Raw genomic sequence first — 19739 nt, 5'->3', positions numbered from 1 at the left:
TCATATCGATGGACATCCTCACAGGCATGTGAACAAAAATGCATACAAGTACAGAGCATGCACTGACACAGACACAAGCACAAGCGTGCACACACACACTCTCTCTCTCTCTCTCTCTCTCTCTCACATAACCCATGACTAGTGAAAAGTCACCCTTGCCCCTAGCTCTTTGTTGCAGAAGTGCCACTGATTTCCAGCAACTTTATACCCCAGGAAAGAAGATGGGGTGAACATGGTAGCTTTATCTCCAACCAGCAGTTCAAGAGATTTAATAAGCAAGGCTCCGTATTGTCCAGACAGACCGCGCAATGTACTCTGCACACACCGGGGCAAGAACCTTAAATCACTCACCCAACATATGATTGGCCACGTGAACCTGGATGTCCCACTCGCATTGAAAGATCATCTGACACTTGATGCATTGGTACGTCTTCTTCTTCAGTGCGGCAGGGAAGGGAGAAAAGAGGGGGGGGAACTGATGAGTAATTTGGGATAACATTCCTTAAAATCTAAAACAAAATACATTCAGTGGGGATATTACATTGAGAATTTATTTGTCCTCATGGTTGTAAGGAACAGCTCAGCTGCTGTTGGATATTGTTCCACAGGCACTGATATCTAAGATAGATGATCAAGATAAAACTATCATGCTGTGCCTGGGATCTTGCTGTGCACATTTTGTCGTTACATTACAACACTGATGATTTACCTGTTTTTGAAGAGGCACATAGAAGGCAAACTATCTGGGATACCTCATAGCTTGGTGCTCTACCCAACATGACAGAAATTGCACAGCTGTGAACACAGCAGAGTCCATCACACAAATCAGCTTTCCCTGCACTGTCTCCATCTATACTTCTCACTGCCTCAGGAAAGCAGCTAACCCATTCCAGTACCCCTTCCACCCTGGCCATTCCCTCTTCTCTTCTCCCATCAGGCAGAAGCTATTAAAACTTGAGAACATGTACCATCAGGCTCAAGGACAGCTTCTATCCTGCTGTTAGCAGATTCTTCAACAGATCTCTTATATGATAAAAATGAGTTCATCATCTCTCAATTTGCCTCATCGTAGCCCTTGCACTTCACTCATCTACCTGCACTACTCTTTCTCTGTAACTCTAAGATTCAATGTCAGCATGGACTTGATGGACCGAATAGCCTCCTGTGCAAGACAACCGGGCAGTACTTATGCCCACTGAGAAGGTGTGAAATGTTGACAAGACTGGCACCTATTTCCAACCTGAAGCCATCAGACAGTGCTCTAAGAAGGTTTGTGGAACACCTTTGAGGTTAGTTAGATATCCACCATGCTGGTCAGGTTTGAAGTCAGGTATAGCCCTGACTGAGTAAACACTGCATGTGAATGGAGCAATCCTGCTGTGGTTTAATCCTGAATGGGTCTTTCTTCAGGGGGAAACGCTCGGCCTTCCTGGGTTGGGAGAACACATATCAGTCCTCATTAAGGGATCAGCAGTGGAAAAGTTTAAGTTCCTGGGGGTCAACACCTCGGAGGATCTAGCCCAGGTGCAATCACAAAGAAGGCATGCTAGTGTCTCTACTACATTAGGAATTTGTGGAGATTTGCTATGTCACATAAGACTCCTGCAAATTTCTACAGATGTACTGTACATTCTGACTGTGGTTCATCACAACCTGGTCTGCAGGCTCCAATGTACAAGAAGGTACAAAGGGCTGTAAACTCAGCTAGCTCCATCATGGACACAACCCTTCCCAACACTGAGGGCACTTTCAAGAGATGGAGCCTTAAGAAGGCGGCATCCACCATTGAGAACCATCACCATCTGGTACATGCCCTTTTCTCATTACTACCGTCAGGAAAGAGGCACAGGATCCTGAAGACCCACACTCAACTGTTCACAAACAGCGTCTTCCCCCCCGCCATCAGTGTTCTGAATCACCCATGAATACTACCTCATTTTTGCCTTCCTGGACTATTTATTAATTTTGTAATTTATAGTAATTTTATTTCATTGCAAAAACAAAAAAATAATTCACATCATACAATTTAATGATTATAAAGCAGGTTCTGATTTCCCGTGGATCCTGGGGACAACTTCCTTCCACATTGAGTGGATATGTTTGGGAGGTGCAGACAGGCTGGGCCAGGGAACATTTATCTTGGACAAGGTGAAAGAAGTCTGGAGCAGACAGACTGCCAGGATGTGAAGAAGGAGTGGGAATGAGGGTCTCTCCTGTTTAACCTCTGTATAACTCTGTCCCTCGAGTACCAGCAACATCCTTGCAATTCTCCTCTGCACTCTTTCCATCTTAATGACATTTTTCCCATAGTGGGATGACTAAAACTGAAAAGAATATTCCCAGTGTGGCCTCGTATGACTGCAACGTAAGATCCCAATTCCTGTACTCAATGCTCTGCCTGATGAAGGCCAGAAGCATTCTTCACCATCTGGTCTACCTGTTATGCCACTTCCAGGGAATCATGTACTTGCACTCTTACATCCTCTGCTGTTTCTTCATCACCTCTGTCACCTAAACTCTCTCCTTGACAGCAGCGTGTGGGCAACTTCACCAGGACTGCAGGGGCTCACTCCCACCTAAGGGGTGGACAATAAATGCCAGCAAACACCCAGACACTAAAAAGTGAATAAATAAAGCCATGCTGCAGGAAAGCTCATTGATATTCTCAGCCACTCGTTTAAATATTTCCCACCACCTCAGGATTGTTAAAAATGTAATGTGTCACACCAGTGTGGATTTACTCAAACACAGGAGCGAGACAACTTGTGTCCTTCCCTTCCTCACTTGACCAACCTGCTAGGATTTGGTACAGCCCAATGTATTCAGTGCACTCCAGGGGCAAGTCAAACAGCAAGACATTTAAAGCACGACCCACCTGTGTAAACAGCAACCTGTCTCAGTGCCAGGAATCTCCTTACGGGCCACAGAGCCCTTTTTGTTTTGCTCACACAACCTTTATTTAATCAGCTCTCTGGTAAACGTTTTACCAACAACTTGATCTGGCAAGCCCAACAAATTTTTAAATAAAAGATTCCATTTCACCTTTCCCTTCCCTCTGCTCGTAATGTACAAAATCCCAAGCCTTGGTCAAAAACAGTGGCTTCTCTGGAGAAAGAAGGAGGTGCTAAACCACTCAAGAGGATGTAAGGAGACTTTTATTTTATCTTAATTCAAGAGATGTGGCCTTCATAAGCTGAGCCAGCATTTAATTATCCATCCCCAGTTGTCAAGGAGAAGGCCAAGGCAAGCTGCCTCACACCATCAGGCCTTAAGATATAGAATTAGGCCATTCAGCACCCTGAATCTACTCATCCATTTGATCACGTATTTTAACCTAATTCTCTCTCCTTCTCCCCATCATCCTTCATCCCCCCTACCAATAAAGAGCCTATCGATTTCTGCCTTAAATACACCAAACAACTTGACCTCCACAGTCCTCTGCGGCAACAAATTGCACAGATTCACGATCACCTGGTAGAAAAAAAAGTTCATTTGTTGTCCTTTTATTTTGAGATTGTGTCTGTGCCGTATTTCTGAATGTGCCTACCATGGGGAACCTTGTCAAATCCATATACATCACATCCACTATTCTACCTTCATTTGGCCCATCAAATCTGCTCTGTCAGTCAATTGTGACTTTCATTCAGCCACATTCTCTTGCTATCTTCCCGTAACCCTTTTACCAATCAAAAACCTATAAATCTCTGTCTTAAATACACCCAGTGACTATGCCTCTGCAACTGCCTGTAGCTACAAATTCCATAGGTTCACCATTCTATCTTAAGAAATTCCTCCTCATCTCAGTTCCAAAGGGATGCCCTTTTCTTCTGAGACTGTGCCCTCAGATCCTAGACTCTCTGACTGATGGAAATCTTTTCTCCATGTCCCCTCAGTTCAGGGCTTCTTGAACTGCTGTAGTCCTTAATGTGTGGGTGAAAGCTTAATGCTGAGTGGAATTTCAGGACCGAATCCGTGAGCTTTCTGCATCACTCAATCTTTTCCCTCAGTACCACTGCCCTGCAATAATGGTGCACCCTCCAAAAATATATCGACCTTGGCATTGAATACTTTCAGTGACTGACCCTTCACATCCTTCTGGGATACAGAATACCAGCAAATTCTCCAATCTCTGGGAGCAAAAATATCTGCCCCCTTAATCCCAAAAACTGCAACCACCTCCCCTTCCCCACTGACCTGCAGTTTGAAACACCACTACCAGGGGAAGTCATTCCCCCATTAATCCCATCGGAATTCTGTATCTGGAGCTCACTCCCACAGGGAGAGGTGGGAATGTTGGGCTAACTCTCATAGGGACACGTTGAGGCAAGCAGCATAGAAATTAGGAAAACTAGCCTAGAACTGAAGGTTTGAATGGTTAACTCTGTGATTTAGATAGACTCTGTGTGTGTGTGTGTGTGTGTATGTGTGTGTGTGTGTGTGTGTGTCTGACACACCTGCAGTGTTCACAAGTCTCTGCTGATGAGTGTGAAGTTGGAGTGGACTAGCACAGCTGCAGATAAACGTGGAGTGAATCCCCAGCCCGTGCCTCTAGAAACAGCAGCAGGAAGAGAGTGAGCAAGCAAGCGCTCGGCTGCTGCACTGACAGGCAGTCCAGGGACTCGAACTCTCCACCATCTGGCCCGGAGGCTGCAGAGGCAGTGCCTGCACTTCTGGACAGCCCCAGATGATACATTTCTAATGAAGATGTTGTCCAGTTTCATTACCAATTCAAATCAATCCTTCCTTCAGACCAATTAGTAAATCAAGTGGTTCTCCTCCAATGACAAATACACCAGGGCCACGGATGACTGACTGCTTCAGCCTCGTGGCTACACGCATAGAGATGACAGCAAAGCCCTGTATGTGTGGGAAGAATCCTCTGTCTCCCTTTAAAGAGATACTGCCAGCACTCAAGAGCCTGAATCATTGGGAGAGATAGGGCAGGCTAGGAAATGAGAATGTAAGAACATTGGACAGGCCATTCAGCCCACAATGTTGTGCTGACCTTGATTCCAATTTACAGTAAATGTCTCTTTCCTTCGTACTATCAACATCCCTCCATTCTCTTCATAATCACATCTCTGTGAAAGCTTCTTACACTCCACCACACTGCCTGTTTGGCCCACTATCCCTGGTAATAGATTGGTATGGCAACTACTTCAGCATGTGACTGCCAGATACTGTAGAGCTGTGAACACAGTACCCGTCTACACTTCATACTATCTTGGTAAAGCAGCCAGCACATCAAAGATCCCACACACCCTGTACCTTCTCCCTTTTGTCCTCTTCCACTGGGCAAGTGATACAAATGCCCGATTACTTGCACCAACAGTCTCAAGGACAGTTTCTATTCCACCGCTATAAGACTAGCAAATAGTTTCCTGGTAGGATAAATTAGATTCTTAATCTTGCAATGATCTCGTCATGATCTTGCATCTTGTTGTTTACCTGCACTGCATTTTCTCTCTGGCTACTACATTTTATTTTATTCTGCATTGTTATGGCTTTACCTCAGTGCACTGAGTGAGGACTTGATCCGTGTGAACAGTATGCAAGACGAAATTTTCACTGTCTCAGTACACATGACAATAATAAACTAATACCAATCTCATTTTCTGCATTAGAACTACATCATTCTATACATTTAAGAGTCTGTCTAACATCGTGACTACATCTGATTCCACCACCTCCTCTGCCAATTTCAAATATCAACCATTGAGGTGTAGAAAACATACACCTCAGATTCCCTTTAAAACCCCTTCCTCTCACTTTAAACCTTGGTTCCATTTTGATACTCCTATTGTGGGAAAAAGATTCTGGCCACCCATACCTCTCAGTCTTATGTAGAGTGAGCATAGAAGCAGGCCCTTTGGCCCAACTCATCCTGCTAACCAAGTTGCCCAGAAAGGTTGCCCCATTTGTTCATGTTTGACCTTTGTCACTGTAAAGTTCCCTTGAGTTGTCGTTGACTCATGGCGATCCTATGGATAGTTACCCCTAAATGAGTTTTGATCCTCGCAAAGGCAGCTCTTTGCAGATAACGTTGCATGTATAGCTGTTTTTATTGTGTCCATCCACCTAATTGGTGGCCTTCTTTTTTTATTCCTCTAAATATTTCTTGTCCATGTGTCTATCCAAATCTCCTTAAACTGTTGTTAATGGACTTTCCCCGGTCACCTCTGGCACCTAATTCCATATAGCCACCACTGTCAGGTTCCTATTAAACCTCTCCCTCTCATTTTAAGCATGGTAAGAGTATTGGCAGGTAGAGTTTAGTCAAGGTAAGAGTGAAGTATAGTTCAGTAGGTCAAATGTAAGGGTCAAGTACAGAGTTAATGGCAGGAACCTCTAACAGCATTGACATCCAGGGGAATCTTGGGATTCAAATCCATAGCTCTTTGAAAGTGACCGTCAAGAAGATAGGGTGGTAAAGAAAGCATATGGCATGATCATCTTCACTGGCTGGGGCATTGAGTTGAGACAGGAAGTCATATTTCAGCTGCATACTTAGGTCAGGCCACACGTGGAGAGCTGTGAGCAGTTCTGGTTGCCTCACTACAGGAGGGATGTGGAGGCTTCGGAGAGGGTACAGAAAAGGTTCACCAGGATACAGGGAATGAGCTAATTCAGTTATGTGCAGAAACAACTTGCTTAGCATCTTACAATGAGAAAAATAAAACATTCAAAAGCCTCCACTGGGAGCCACTGAATAAATTGCACCGGCATTGAAGCATAGATGAGGAAGTGACAGGAGAGGAGGGAGAGGCTTAGAAAGTGAGTGAAGGTACCTCCAGGTGTGGGGGCTGCAGGCACAGTGATTACATTTGAAACACTACAGGAGTATAAAATAGGAGGAGAGGTGAGAGCTTATGGGGATGTTGACCTGGAAGAGGTAATGGAGGGAGAGCAGAGCATGCAGCCATCAAAGCACAAGGCATTGTAAGGCTTGATGAGTTGTTGAGTGGGAGCCGAGATCAGCTGGAATAGACGGGAGGAATGAATTTCAAAAGGATTATTTGCAAATGGGATGGTGAGACATTCCTAATGGGGAATATGAGCTCCTAGCACTGGTTAGAGATCTGATAGAGCCATACAGCGTGGAAGAAGGCCCTTCGGCCCATTGGGTCCATGCTAAACATCATCTACCCATTTACACTAATCTTACACCAATCCTATTTCATTTTCCCCATATTCCCGTCAACTGCCACCAGATTCTACCGCTTACCCACAACCTGGGAGCAACTGAAAAAGGAAGGACGTCTTTGGGAATTGGGAAGGACTGCTCTTCCTATGGTCCGATACTCCCACAGTACTGCCCCTCCCACAGTGTGATCCTCCCACAGTACTGCCCTTCCCACAGTGTGACCCTCCCTCAGTACTGCCCCTCCCACAGTGTGACCCTCCCTCAGTACTGCCCTTCCCACAGTGTGACCCTCCCTCAGTACTGCCCTTCCCACAGTGTGACCCTCCTTCAGTACTGCCCCTCCCACAGTGTGACCCTCCCTCAGTACTGTCCCTCCCACAGTGTGACTCTCCCTCAGTACTGCCCCTCCCACAGTGTGACCCTCCCTCTACTGCCCCTCCCACAGTGTGACTCTCCCTCAGTACTGTCCCTCCCACAGTGTGACTCTCCCTCAGTACTGTCCCTCCCACAGTGTGACCCTCCGTCAGTACTGTCCCTCCCAGTGTGACCCTCCCTCAGTACTGTCCTTCCCACAGTGTGACCCTCCCTCAGTACTGCCCCTCCCACAGTGTGACCCTCCCTCAGTACTGTCCTTTCCACAGTGTGACCCTCCCTCAGTACTGCCCCTCCCACAGTGTGACCCTCCCTCAGTACTGCCCCTCCCACAGTGTGACCCTCCCTCAGTACTGCCCCTCCCAAAGTGTGACCCCCCAGTACTGTCCTTTCCACAGTGTGACCCTCCCTCAGTACTGCCCTTTCAACAGCGTGTCCCTCCCTCAGTACTGCCCCTCCCACAGTGTGACTCTCCCTCAGTACTGTCCCTCCCACAGTGTGACCCTCCCTCAGTACTGCCCCTCCCACAGTGTGACTCTCCCTCAGTACTGTCCCTCCCACAGTGTGACCCTCCCTCAGTACTGCCCCTCCCACAGTGTGACCCTCCCTCAGTACTGCCCTTCCCACAGTGTGACCCTCCCTCAGTACTGCCCTTTCCACAGTGTGACCCTCCCTCAGTACTGTCCTTCCCACAGTGTGACCCTCCGTCAGTACTGTCCCTCCCAGTGTGACCCTCCCTCAGTACTGTCCTTCCCACAGTGTGACCCTCCCTCAGTACTGTCCTTTCCACAGTGTGACCCTCCCTCAGTACTGCCCCTCCCACAGTGTGACCCTCCCTCAGTACTGTCCTTTCCACAGTGTGACCCTCCCTCAGTACTGCCCCTCCCACAGTGTGACCCTCCCTCAGTACTGCCCCTTCCACAGTGTGACCCTCCCTCAGTACTGCCCCTCCCAGTGTGACTCTCCCTCAGTACTGCCCCTCCCACAGTGTGACCCTCCCTCAGTACTGCCCCTCCTAAAGTGTGACCCCCCGGTACTGTCCTTTCCACAGTGTGACCCTCCCTCAGTACTGCCCTTTCAACAGCGTGACCCTCCCTCAGTACTGCCCCTCCCACAGTGTGACTCTCCCTCAGTACTGTCCATCCCACAGTGTGACCCTCCGTCAGTACTGTCCATCCCACAGTGTGACCCTCCCTCAGTACTGTCCCTCCCTGTGTGACACTCCCTCAGTACTGTCCCTCCCACAGTGTGACCCTCCCTCAGTACTGCCCCTCCCACAGTGTGACCCTCCCTCAGTACTGCCCCTCCCACAGTGTGACTCTCCCTCAGTACTGTCCCTCCCACAGTGTGACCCTCCCTCAGTACTGCCCCTCCCACAGTGTGACTCTCCCTCAGTACTGTCCCTCCCACAGTGTGACCTTCCCTCAGTACTGCCCCTCCCACAGTGACCCTCCCTCAGTACTGCCCATGGTGTGATGCTCCCTTAATACTTCCCTCCCATAGTGTGGCACTCCCATCAGTTCCGCCCTCCCACAGTGTGAAACTCTCTCAGTACTCCCATCCCCACACTATGATGCTCCCATTGACCCTCCCTGCCAGCCATAGTGCTTCACTTGAGAACAATCAGCTCTATTCGCTGAACTTTCCTAACGTCAGGACTGCCTAGAGTGTGCAGGTAAACCGCACCTGTCCTGGGATGTGAACAGATAGGGTTAAAATATTTGGATGAGGAATATCATAGTTACAAGTTCCATTTGACTGCTCTAAGTGCTCCACTCTTGTCAGAAAACCTGCAACTCACCGGCATGTTAATTGCTTAAGGCAGATATTCCATTTATCTTTATAATTGGCACATTCAGCAGATTATAATGTAGTTAATGGAAATTAAATCACATAATTTAGGAAGTCTAAACCTGGCTTAACATGTACTAAAGGTAAAGCACATTTCTGACGCCACCTTTAATGACCATCTCTCACTAAAATGATTGGCACATAATACTGAATAAATTACTTTTTTCTATAATATCTTAATTATGTTTTCCACGTTAATGAGTATAGATAATCTAATCATTCAATGATACCTGGTTGTCCGATATTACATACTGACTGTTAGCCTGGGCTGGGAAAAGCCTAAATGCCTGCCCAGGATTGTGGGCTTGAATCCCTTTCTAGACACTGGAATGCCAGGACCTTGGGTGACACATCGGCACAACACAGAAACAGGCCTTTCGGCCCACAGAGTTGTGCCAAACTAATAAATTAATCATTAAAATTACTGTATTTAATTTTGTAAGGGCTACAGAATTAGTAGCCCTTCAGCCTACCATGTCTGTAAAAAGTATTATTCACCCCCCCCCCCCCCCGGTAAGTTTTCATGTTTTGCAACATTGAACCACAGTGGATTTAATTTGGCTTTTCTTGACCCCAATCAACAGAAAAAAAAAACTCTTTCATGTCAAAGTGAAAACAGATCTCTACAAAATGATCTAAATTATTTAAGAATATAATTAATTGCATAAGTATTCAGCCCCCTTTAATATGACACACCAAATTATCACTGGTGTAGCCATTTGGTTTAGAAGTCACATAATTAGTTAAGTGGAGATCTGTTTTTGGAGACTTGAGTGCAGTCAAGTTGTTTCAATTGATTATAGTAAAAATTACAGCTGAATCTGGAAGCTCCAACTGCTGGTGAGTCAGTATCCTGGCAAAAACTACACCATGAAGACAAAAGAACACTCCAAGCAACTCTGCGAAAAGTTATTGAAAAGCACAAGTCAGGAGATGGATACAAGAAAATTTCCAAGTCACTGAACGTCCCTTGTAGCACAGTTAAGTCAATCATCAGGAAATGGAAAGAATATGCTACAACTGTAGAACTAGAGCAGGCTGTCCTCAGAAACTGTGTGACCATGCAAGAAGGGGACTAGTGAGGAAGGCCACCAGGAGACCCATGACAACGCTGGAGGAGTTACAAGCTGAAGTTGTGGCTGAGGTGGGAAAAACTGCGCGTACAACAACAGTTGCCCGGGTGTTTCACCAGTCGCAGCTTTATGGGAGAGTGGCAAAGAGAAAGCCACTGTTGAAAAAAAAACATATGAAGTCTTGGCTAGAGTTTGATAGAAGTCATGTGGGAGACTCTGAAGAACTGGAAGAAGTTTCTATGGTCTGATGAAATCAAAATTGTGCTTTTTGGCCATCAGACTAATCACTATGTTTGGCGTAAACCAAACACCACACATCAGCAAAAACACACCATCCCTACCATGAAGCATGGTGTTGGCTGCATTACGCTGGGGAATGCTTCATTGCAGCAAAATACAGGGAAATCCTGGTGGAAAACCTGATGCAGTCTGCAACAGAACTGTGACCTGGGAGAAGATTTGTTTTCCAGCAAGACAATAACCTCAAGCATAAAGCCAAAGCTACACAGGAATGGCTTAAAAACAACAAAGTTCATGTCCTGGAGTGGCCAAGTCAGAGTACAGACCTCAATCCAATTGAGAATTTGTGGCAGGACTTGAAAAGTCACTCACGATCCCCATGCAATCTGACAGAGCTTGAGCAGTTTTGTGAAGAAGAATGAGGAAAAATTGCTGTGTCCAGATGTGCAAAGCTGATAGAGACCTATCCACACAGACACAAGGCTGTAATTGCTGCCAGAGGTGGATCTACTAAATACTGACTCGAAGGGGGTGAATACTGATGCAATCAATTATTTTGTGTTTTATATTTGTAATCAATTTAGTTCACTTTTTATAGGCATTGTATACAATGTCCATATCCTTCCAGCTCCAGCACATTCTCATTCCTAAGAGCTTCTTGAATGCCTCTATCGTATTTGCTTCCACCACCATCCCTGACAATGCATTCTTGGCACCTATCATTCTTTGTGTAAAATAAAAACACACGCAACTTGCCCTTCACATTTCCTTTAAATTTACTCCTCCCCTTCCTCACATTAACTGCATACCTTCTGGTGTAGGACATTTCAACCCTGAGAAAAAGATCTTAGCTGTTTATACCTGTCATAATCTTATAAACCTCTGCCAGTTTCCCCTCATCCTTTACTGCTCCACAGAAACAATCCAAGTTTCAGTGAATGCCCTCTAATCCAAACACCATCCTAGTGAATCTCTTCTGCACCCTCTCCAGAGTATCTATATTCTTCCTCTAATGGGGCAACTGAATGTAGTACTCCAGAAGGTGCCTAACTCGGAGTTTTATAAAGCTACAACTCAATTTCCCAACTTTCGAACTCAATTACTTGACTGACAGATGCAGGCATACCAGAGTTTGATGAAAGGTCTCGGCCCAAAATGTCGACTGTTTCTTCTTTTCCATAGATGCTGCCTCACCTGCTGATTTCTTCCAGCACTTTGTGTGTGTTGCTCTGGGTTTCAAGCATCTGAAGAGTTTTTTGTGTTTAAGCTTTCCCTAGGCCTTCCTTATCACCCTATCAAATTGTGTTACCGCCTGTATCACTCAGTGCTGCATGCTCAGGCACACTTCCTTTCCAATCAAGTATTTGACAGGGGGAACAGGAAAACAAGTAGGCCACTTGGCCCCTCAACGCCCAAGCTCATATTGATGCCACCTCCACTCTCCTGGAAGTCAGGAAGGGCTTCAGGGCTTTGTTTCTTCCAGAATACAGACCCAATCATCTCGCCCTCCCATGATCACATTCCTCTATCTGGCAGAACTTGGGATTGTGCTCAACAACTTCTCCTTCAGTAACTTTCACTATCACCAGACCAAAGCTACAGCCATGTGCGCTCACTCGCATGGACCCAGTTACGTCTGCATTTTTGTTGGCTACATGGAGCAGTCCATATTCCAAAACTACACTGGTAATGCTCCCCGACTCTTCCTCCACAACTTCAATAACTTCATCAGTGCAACTTCCTGCACCCATGCAGAACTTTTCACTCTTACCAACTTTGTCACCAACTTCCACCCCACCTCACGTCCATTGGGTCTAACACCAACATCTCCCTCCCCTTTCCTGTGTTTCTGGAGGCTGAGTATCCACCTGAGTGCAGACGAAGGGTCTCGGCCCAAATTATCAGCTGTCCCTTTCCTCCCACCGATGCTGCCTACCTGCTGAATTCCTCCAGCACTTTGTGTGTTGTCCATTTTCCTGCCTGTTCCCCACAAAGAACCATCCCCTGTACCAGCACAGCTGTGCGTCTGAGGTGTGTACCCTGACCTGTGTTGAGTTTGCATTTTCACCCTGTGACCACGTACTTGGTGCTCCAGTGTCCTCCCACATGCCAAAGACGTGCGGGTAAATTGGTTGCTGTAAGTTGGCTGATAGGTGTGTATAAAAGAATAAGGGACAGGGGAATGGAATTGGTGGGATAGATCTGAGAGCCAGCATAGACTTGGAGGTCTGAAGGTCGAAGGCCGAAGTCCATGGATTCAGAGGTTAAGGCCTGAACGTCAAAGCCCCAGCTCGGCATGTTTGGAGGTTGGAGATCTAAGTGTCCGGGCCAAGGACTGATGGTCAGAGGTCTAGGAGGCCTGTCCTGGGGCTGGAGGCCTGCCTGTGTGTGTGAGTGGGAAAGAGGATTGTTTCCCTGCTGTGGTGTTGTCGTTGCTGATGCTTGTGTTGTTCCTCTGATTGGCGCTGGAATGTGTGATGACATTTGCAGGCTGCCCCAAGTACATCCTTAGCTTGTATTGGTTGTTAGCATTTCACTGTACTGATGATAAATAAACGAACCTGAACCTGATAGGCTGAATGGCCTCTTCTATACGCCATAAAGATGCTTGAGATATAAAACCTATCTCAGCTTGAGAAACCTTCTGCGAGACAGTTCTAGCAGATTCATTCAGTACATTTATTATAATTGTTCCTTATTTTTTAACACTATATTCTGCATTCTGTTTTCTCTTAATCATCTGTCTGGATCAAACTGAGGATTCACTGCATTCTGCTACATGCGACAATAATAAGCCAAATAAAAGATTATCCAATGTTCATTTGGGAGATCTCCCCTGGCATTCCAACACATATCCAACACTGAAAGTCTCAGAAACTTTCTATTTGTAACACACTGACGCTGCGTACTTTGGGATTATGCAGTGTGCAGGCTAGGTAGAGTATCACTGCCCACCATTACGTGCACAGTAACTCTTGGGAAGGCATTTGACAGGGGTGTCTGCAGACAAGCACTGGGAATTAGGAGATACTGTGACAGGCAACCAGAGGCTTGAAGGGATGGGAGACTCAGAGGAGGCAGCGAGGTACAGGGAATAAACCCCAGAGAACAGAGCCCAGGCAGCCAAAGGCATGGCTGCTCAATGACAGAGTAATTAATATCAGGAGCAAACAAGGGGCTTGAATTGAAGAAAGGCGGAGAACTAAGAACAGAGAAATAAGGAGCAGGAGCAGGCTACCTGGCGTTTTGTGCCTGCTCCACCATTCATCAAGATGATCATCCTCCTCTGTGGTATCTTCTTGCACTATCCCTATACCCTTCATGTGCACTAAATGAAATCTATGAGCCACCTCAGCCCTCCAGAGTAAATAGGTACATTGGTTTATTATTGTCACGTGTGCTGAGGAACCAAAAACAACTTTGTTTTACATGCCTTCTGTACAGATCATTTCATTACAACAGTGTGTCGAGGTAGCACAAGGGAAAACAATAATGGAGTGCAGAATGAAGTGTTACAGTCACAGAGAACGTGCAGTACAGGTGGCCAATAAGGTGCAAGGACCACAACATAATGGACTGTGAGGTCAATAGTCATAGCAGGGGACTGGACAGTGGAGGATAGAAGCTCAGAGGTGCATGCTTTCAGGGTTTTGTACCCTCTGGCAGATAGGGGGCAGGAGAAGAAAGAATGTCCAGGGTGGATGGGTGGATAAGGTCTTTGATTATTTCAGCTGCTTTACTGAGACAGCGAAGAATGTAGACAGTCCATGGAGGGTTGGGGTTGGTTTCTGTGATGTGCTGAGCTGTGTCCACAACTCTCCACTGTGGTAGCGCTGAAGGGGAGAAGGAGGGATTTAGAACGACCAGTGAGAATGTCAAGATCTACATTGACAGTGCTTCTGATTTGAAGGGAAATTCAAACAGGCTTGATTGGCACCTTTCAGATAAGGACTGAAGCCATGTCTGGATATGTGGACTGCATCATTAATGAGACAGCGTGCACCAGATCAACACTTGTCATCACCTCTACCAGACCATCAGACACAGGAGTAGAGTTAGGTCTTTCCACCCATCGCGTCTGCTCCACCATTCCATCATTCATTATTCCTCTCAACTCTATTCTCCAGCCTTCTCCCTGTAACCTTTGATGCCCTGACCTATCAACCTCTGCCTTAAATACCTAAATGACTTAGGCTCCACAATTGTCTGTGGCAATGAATTCCACAGATTTATCACCCTCTGGCTAAAGAAAATCCCCCTCATCTCTGTTCTAAATGGACGTCCCTCTAATCTGAGGCTGGGCCTTTCTGGTTCCAGACACAACTCCCCTATCCCCCAACATAGGAAACATCCTCACCACATCCACCCTATCCAGGCCTTTCAATATTCGGTAGGTTTCAATGACGTCTCCCCTCATTCTTCTAAACTCCAGTGAGTACAGGCCTAGAGCCATCAAACATTAACCCTTTAGTTCCCTAAATGCTCCTTCCTAATATCAAGATGCACGAACTCGAAGAAGAAAAGGGAAGGAGAGAAAAGAGGAGCCAGAACTGTCAGGACTACTTCCTGCAGTCTTAGAGTCAACTCCAACAACCACCACACAGCATGCCCCAGGACCCGAGATTGTCTCACAGCTACGAGTCTCACCTGCCAAGCAGAGTGATCGCACATTTCAGGAAAGACATTATCCCACAAGAATAAGAAATCTTCCACAGTCATTAAATCACTGAATGGGACAATTCACTGAGTTGGACGAGTGTTGTGTATGTAATGTCTCAGTAATATTTGAGTGATATTGTAGACAGTATAAATGTGTTGATTAAGCATTCTTGCTTAAATAATTCATTACAGGTGATCTGTAAAAATACGTGAATTGCATACGTCATCATACTACCACATGATACGTGTGTGGCTTGCTGAAAGTAAACATGAAGTTAGCCTCACATTTCAGACTCCCGTGTCTTTCTTTGAATTAGTTTAATATTTTGAAGTTACAAAGAATAACACTCTCCAATGCCAACACATCTTTTCTTAGATGAGGGGCCCAAAACTGCTCACGATACTCCAACTGCGGTCTGAGCATTGCCTTGAAAACCCTCAGAACTACATCCTTGCTCTTATATTCTACTCCTCTTGAAATGACTGCTAACATTCCAATTGCCTTCCTTACCACTGACTCAACCTGCAAGTTAATCTTTAGGGAATTCTGCATGACAATTCCCAAGGCTTTTTGCACCTCTGATTTTTGAATTTTCTTCCTGTTTAGAAGTAGTCTAATTCCTTTATTCCTTAATAGCCTCTATTACTTCTACCACAGTGCATGACCATAGACTTTTCTACACTATATTCTATTTGCCTCTTACTTGCCCATTCTCCTAATCTGTCTAAATCCTTCTTTAGACTCCCTGCTTCTTGAATACTACGTGCCCCTCCACCTATCTTTGTATCATTTACAAATTTGCCACAAAGCCATCAATACCATCATCCAAATCATCAACATATAATGTGTAAAGAAGCAGTCCCAACACTGACCCCTGTGTAACACCACTGGTCACTGGCAGCCAGCCAGAAAAGCCCCCCTTTATTCCTTCTCTTTGCCTCCTGCCTGTCAGCCAATCTTGTATTCATGCTAGTATCTTTCCTGTAATACAATGGGTTCTTATATTGTTATGCAGCCTCATGTGCAGTACCTTGTCAAAGGCCTTCTGAAAATCCAAGTACACAACATTAACTGATTCTTCTTTGTATATCCTGCTTGTTATTTCCTCATAGAATTCCAACAGATTTGTTAGGCAAGATTTCCCCTTAAGGAAACCATGCTGACTTTGGCCTATTTTATCATGTGCCTCCAAGTACCCTGAAATCTCATCCTTAATAATAAACTCAACATCTTCCAAAGCACTGAAGTCTTGCTAACCGGCCCTTTCCTCTGCCTCCCTCCCTTCTTAAAGGATGAGTAACATTTGCAACTGGTACATCAATGGATGTGCTTTTGTCAGATGGACATCATTTACATTAGGTTTTCCCATGGGGAGAACTGAGTTTCCAGTTTTCAATAGTGCTGTTATCTAATTATGGTCCCTCCCCTGTTTACTGTTATGAAGTCAGAAGAGGGAAATTCTGCTTCACACATTTATCAATGGCAGTATGTAATCACTGACTGAACTCTGCTACAGAGGATGAAAAGGCCGGAATCAGCAAGGCTTTTCTGGGACCATGCAGCCAGAGTATTAAAATAATTCTGTTGAATTTCAGACCCAGAAATCAGACATTGTGGCAGTTCAGTGATATGCTGACTCACACTTGACCTCATTATGACATTGGACCTTATTGTTTATCTGCGCTGCTGCACTTCATTCTACATTCTGTTAGTGTTTTCGAATCAGAATTGGGTTTATTATCACTGATATATGCCGTGAAATTTGCTGTTTTGTGGCAGCAGTAGATGCAAGACTTAACAATTACTGTAAAATACAATAAGTTAATAAAGGTGGTGCTCCTGGGTTCATGAACTGTTCAGAAACCTAATGGTAAAGGAGAGGAAGCTGTTCTCAGTGCACGTGTAATGACGTGATCCGTCTGAACGGTAGGCAAGACAAATTTTTCCCTGTGACAACTCCCTTTGACAAAACTCTCCAATTTGTTCCACTCCAACTTCTCTCTTCACAATTCCTGAATTTCTCTTTTACTATCCAGACATGGTTGGACGAGGCACTCAGGAATCAGCAAGGAAGTGGATATCTTACAGTCATGTCACAAAACACAGAAACACATCTCGTGGAAACTCTACACAGTGAGTGGCAAAGGTTGAAATGAAACCTGCAACTCTGGACTGCGAGACAGCAGTTCTACGTCCTGCATCTGAAAATCTGCAGGACTGTGGGTAATGAGCAAGCATCTGTACTCCCTGCCGTTTAAGAAAATGAGGTGGGGTGACGTTATTCCAGTAAATAGAATGCTGAGGAGATCCGATGAAGGGTCTTTGACCTGAAATATCAATTCTTTTTTCTCTTCCCACAGATGCAACCCCTCCTGCTGAGGGTTTACAGCATTCTCTGATTTTAGTTAAAACCCTAAGGAGACTGACAGGATAACTGGTGAGAAGTCTCCACCACAGGAGAGTCACAAACAAACCAACATACTTATAAAATAAGGGGACGGTCAGTTAAAACCGTGGTGCATAGAAATTGCTTCTCTCTGTGGGTGATGAATCTTTGGAATTACCCATCATCTCAGAGGATCTATTCTGGGCCCAACACATTGATGTGATCACAAAGGTAAGCCAACAACTCTTCTTAAGTAGGAGTTTGAGGGGATTTGGAATGTCACCAAAGATACTTGTGGAGAGCATTTTGACTGGTTTCATTTTAGAGGTTCCAATGCACGAGGCTGCAGAGGGGTGTTTACCCAGGGCACAACCCTCTCAGCCATTGAGACCATCTTGAAGGTTAGGTACCTCAAGATGGCATCCATCACTGAGGACCCTCACCATCTGGGACATTCCCTCTCCTTACCATGTCTTCCAGGGAGGAGGTACACGAGCCTGAAGACTCACAGACAACAATGTTAGAACAGCTTCTTCCCCTGCTCCGTTGGCTTTCTAAGTGATACATGATCACTACCTCAACATCTGTCTTTTACACCATTTATCTATCTATTTTTGTAACATAGAGTAATTTTTATGCCTTGTACTGTACTGCTGCAACAAAACATCAAATTTCACAGCATACATCATCAATAATATACTGATTAGGTTGGAGGTGTTGTGGACAGTGTCAGAGTTTACAGCGAGACATTGATAGGATGCAAAACTAGGCTGAGAAGTGGCAGATGGAGTTCAACCCAGATAACTGTGAAGTGGTTCATTTTGGTAGGTCAACTATGATGGCAGAATAAAGTATTAATGGTAAGACTCTTGGCAGTGTGGAAGATCAGAGGGATCTTGGCATCTGAGTCCATAGGACACTCAAGGCTGTTGCGCAGGTTGACTGTGTGGTTAAGAAGGCATACGGTGCATTGGCCTTCATCAATCATGGGATTGAGTTTTGGAGCCGAGAGGTAATGTTGCAGTTATATAGGACCCTGGTCAGACCCCACTTGGAGTACTGTGCTCAGTTCTGGTCACCTCACTACAGGAAGGATGTGGAAACTATAGAAAGGGTGCAGAGGAGATTTACAAGGATGTTGCCTGGATTGGGGAGCATGTCTTATGAGAATAGGTTGAGTGAACTCAGCCTTTTTTCCTTGGAGTAACGGAGGATGAGAGGTGACCTGATAGAGGTGTATAAAATGATGAGAGCATTGATTGTGTGGATAGTCACAGGCTTTTTCCCAGGGCTGAAATGGCTAGCATGAGAGGGCACAGTTTTAGGGTGCTTGGAAGTACAGTAGGTACAGAGGAGATGTCAGGGGTAAGTTTTTTACTCAGAGAGTGGTGAATGCGTGAAATGGATTGCCAGTGATGGTGGTGGAGGCAGATACGATAGGGTCTTTTAAGAAACTCCTGGACATATATATGGAGCTGAGAAAAATAGAGGGCTATGGGTAACCCTAGGCAATTTCTCAGGTCAGGACATGTTCAGCACAGCTTTGTGGGCCAAAGGGCCTGTATTGTGCTGTCAGTTTTCTATGTTTCTATGATTCTGATTCCTCAAGCATGTTGGAGGTCAGATCATTAGACGTGGTTAAGGTGGAGGTAAATATTTCAAAGATCGAGGAATTGAGGGCTATGGGGAACTGGCACGGGAGAGCATAGATCAGTCATGAACATACTGAACAAAATGGTTGGCTTGAGGGGCCAAGTGGCTTACTTCTGTTCTTATTTTCTTGCATTCTTAAGTGAGTGGGATGATTAGAGAGCTGGTACAGGCTTGATGGATCGAATGGTACCTTTCTGGGCCCTGTAAGAAAGAGCCTGGTGTTTCTGGTCTAGCAGAGGACTGGAATTTCATTAACACAGGAGATTCTGTAGATTTCATTTCAATCTTTCAAGCAATGCTTCGGGACAGATGTGTAAAATTCCATTGATCTGGATCAGATTCAAATTCTGCACATAATGA

At 45.4% G+C, this 19739-nt stretch overlaps 1 protein-coding gene across 15 annotated transcripts in view; it reads right to left on the bottom strand.

The window, feature by feature from the left end:
• The window catches only part of LOC132398296 (zinc finger protein 521), a 475733-nt gene that overhangs the window by 244483 nt on the left and 211511 nt on the right, over window positions 1-19739 (bottom strand). For 13 of the 15 annotated variants that reach the window (XR_009513618.1, XR_009513619.1, XM_059977555.1 and 10 more), the window contains one exon: window positions 352-436. Coding sequence is in view for 13 of the 15 variants with exons in the window: in XM_059977555.1 (XP_059833538.1) it covers window positions 352-436 (85 nt within the window). In the remaining 2 variants the exon portion in view is untranslated. The remainder of the gene's footprint in view (window positions 1-351; window positions 437-19739) is intronic. The other 2 variants (XM_059977516.1, XM_059977532.1) reach the window with 1 other exon arrangement.

Source organism: Hypanus sabinus, chromosome 1 (assembly GCF_030144855.1).
Source record: "Hypanus sabinus isolate sHypSab1 chromosome 1, sHypSab1.hap1, whole genome shotgun sequence".
NCBI lineage: Eukaryota > Metazoa > Chordata > Chondrichthyes > Myliobatiformes > Dasyatidae > Hypanus > Hypanus sabinus.
This window is presented reverse-complemented; position numbering and strand designations above follow the sequence as displayed.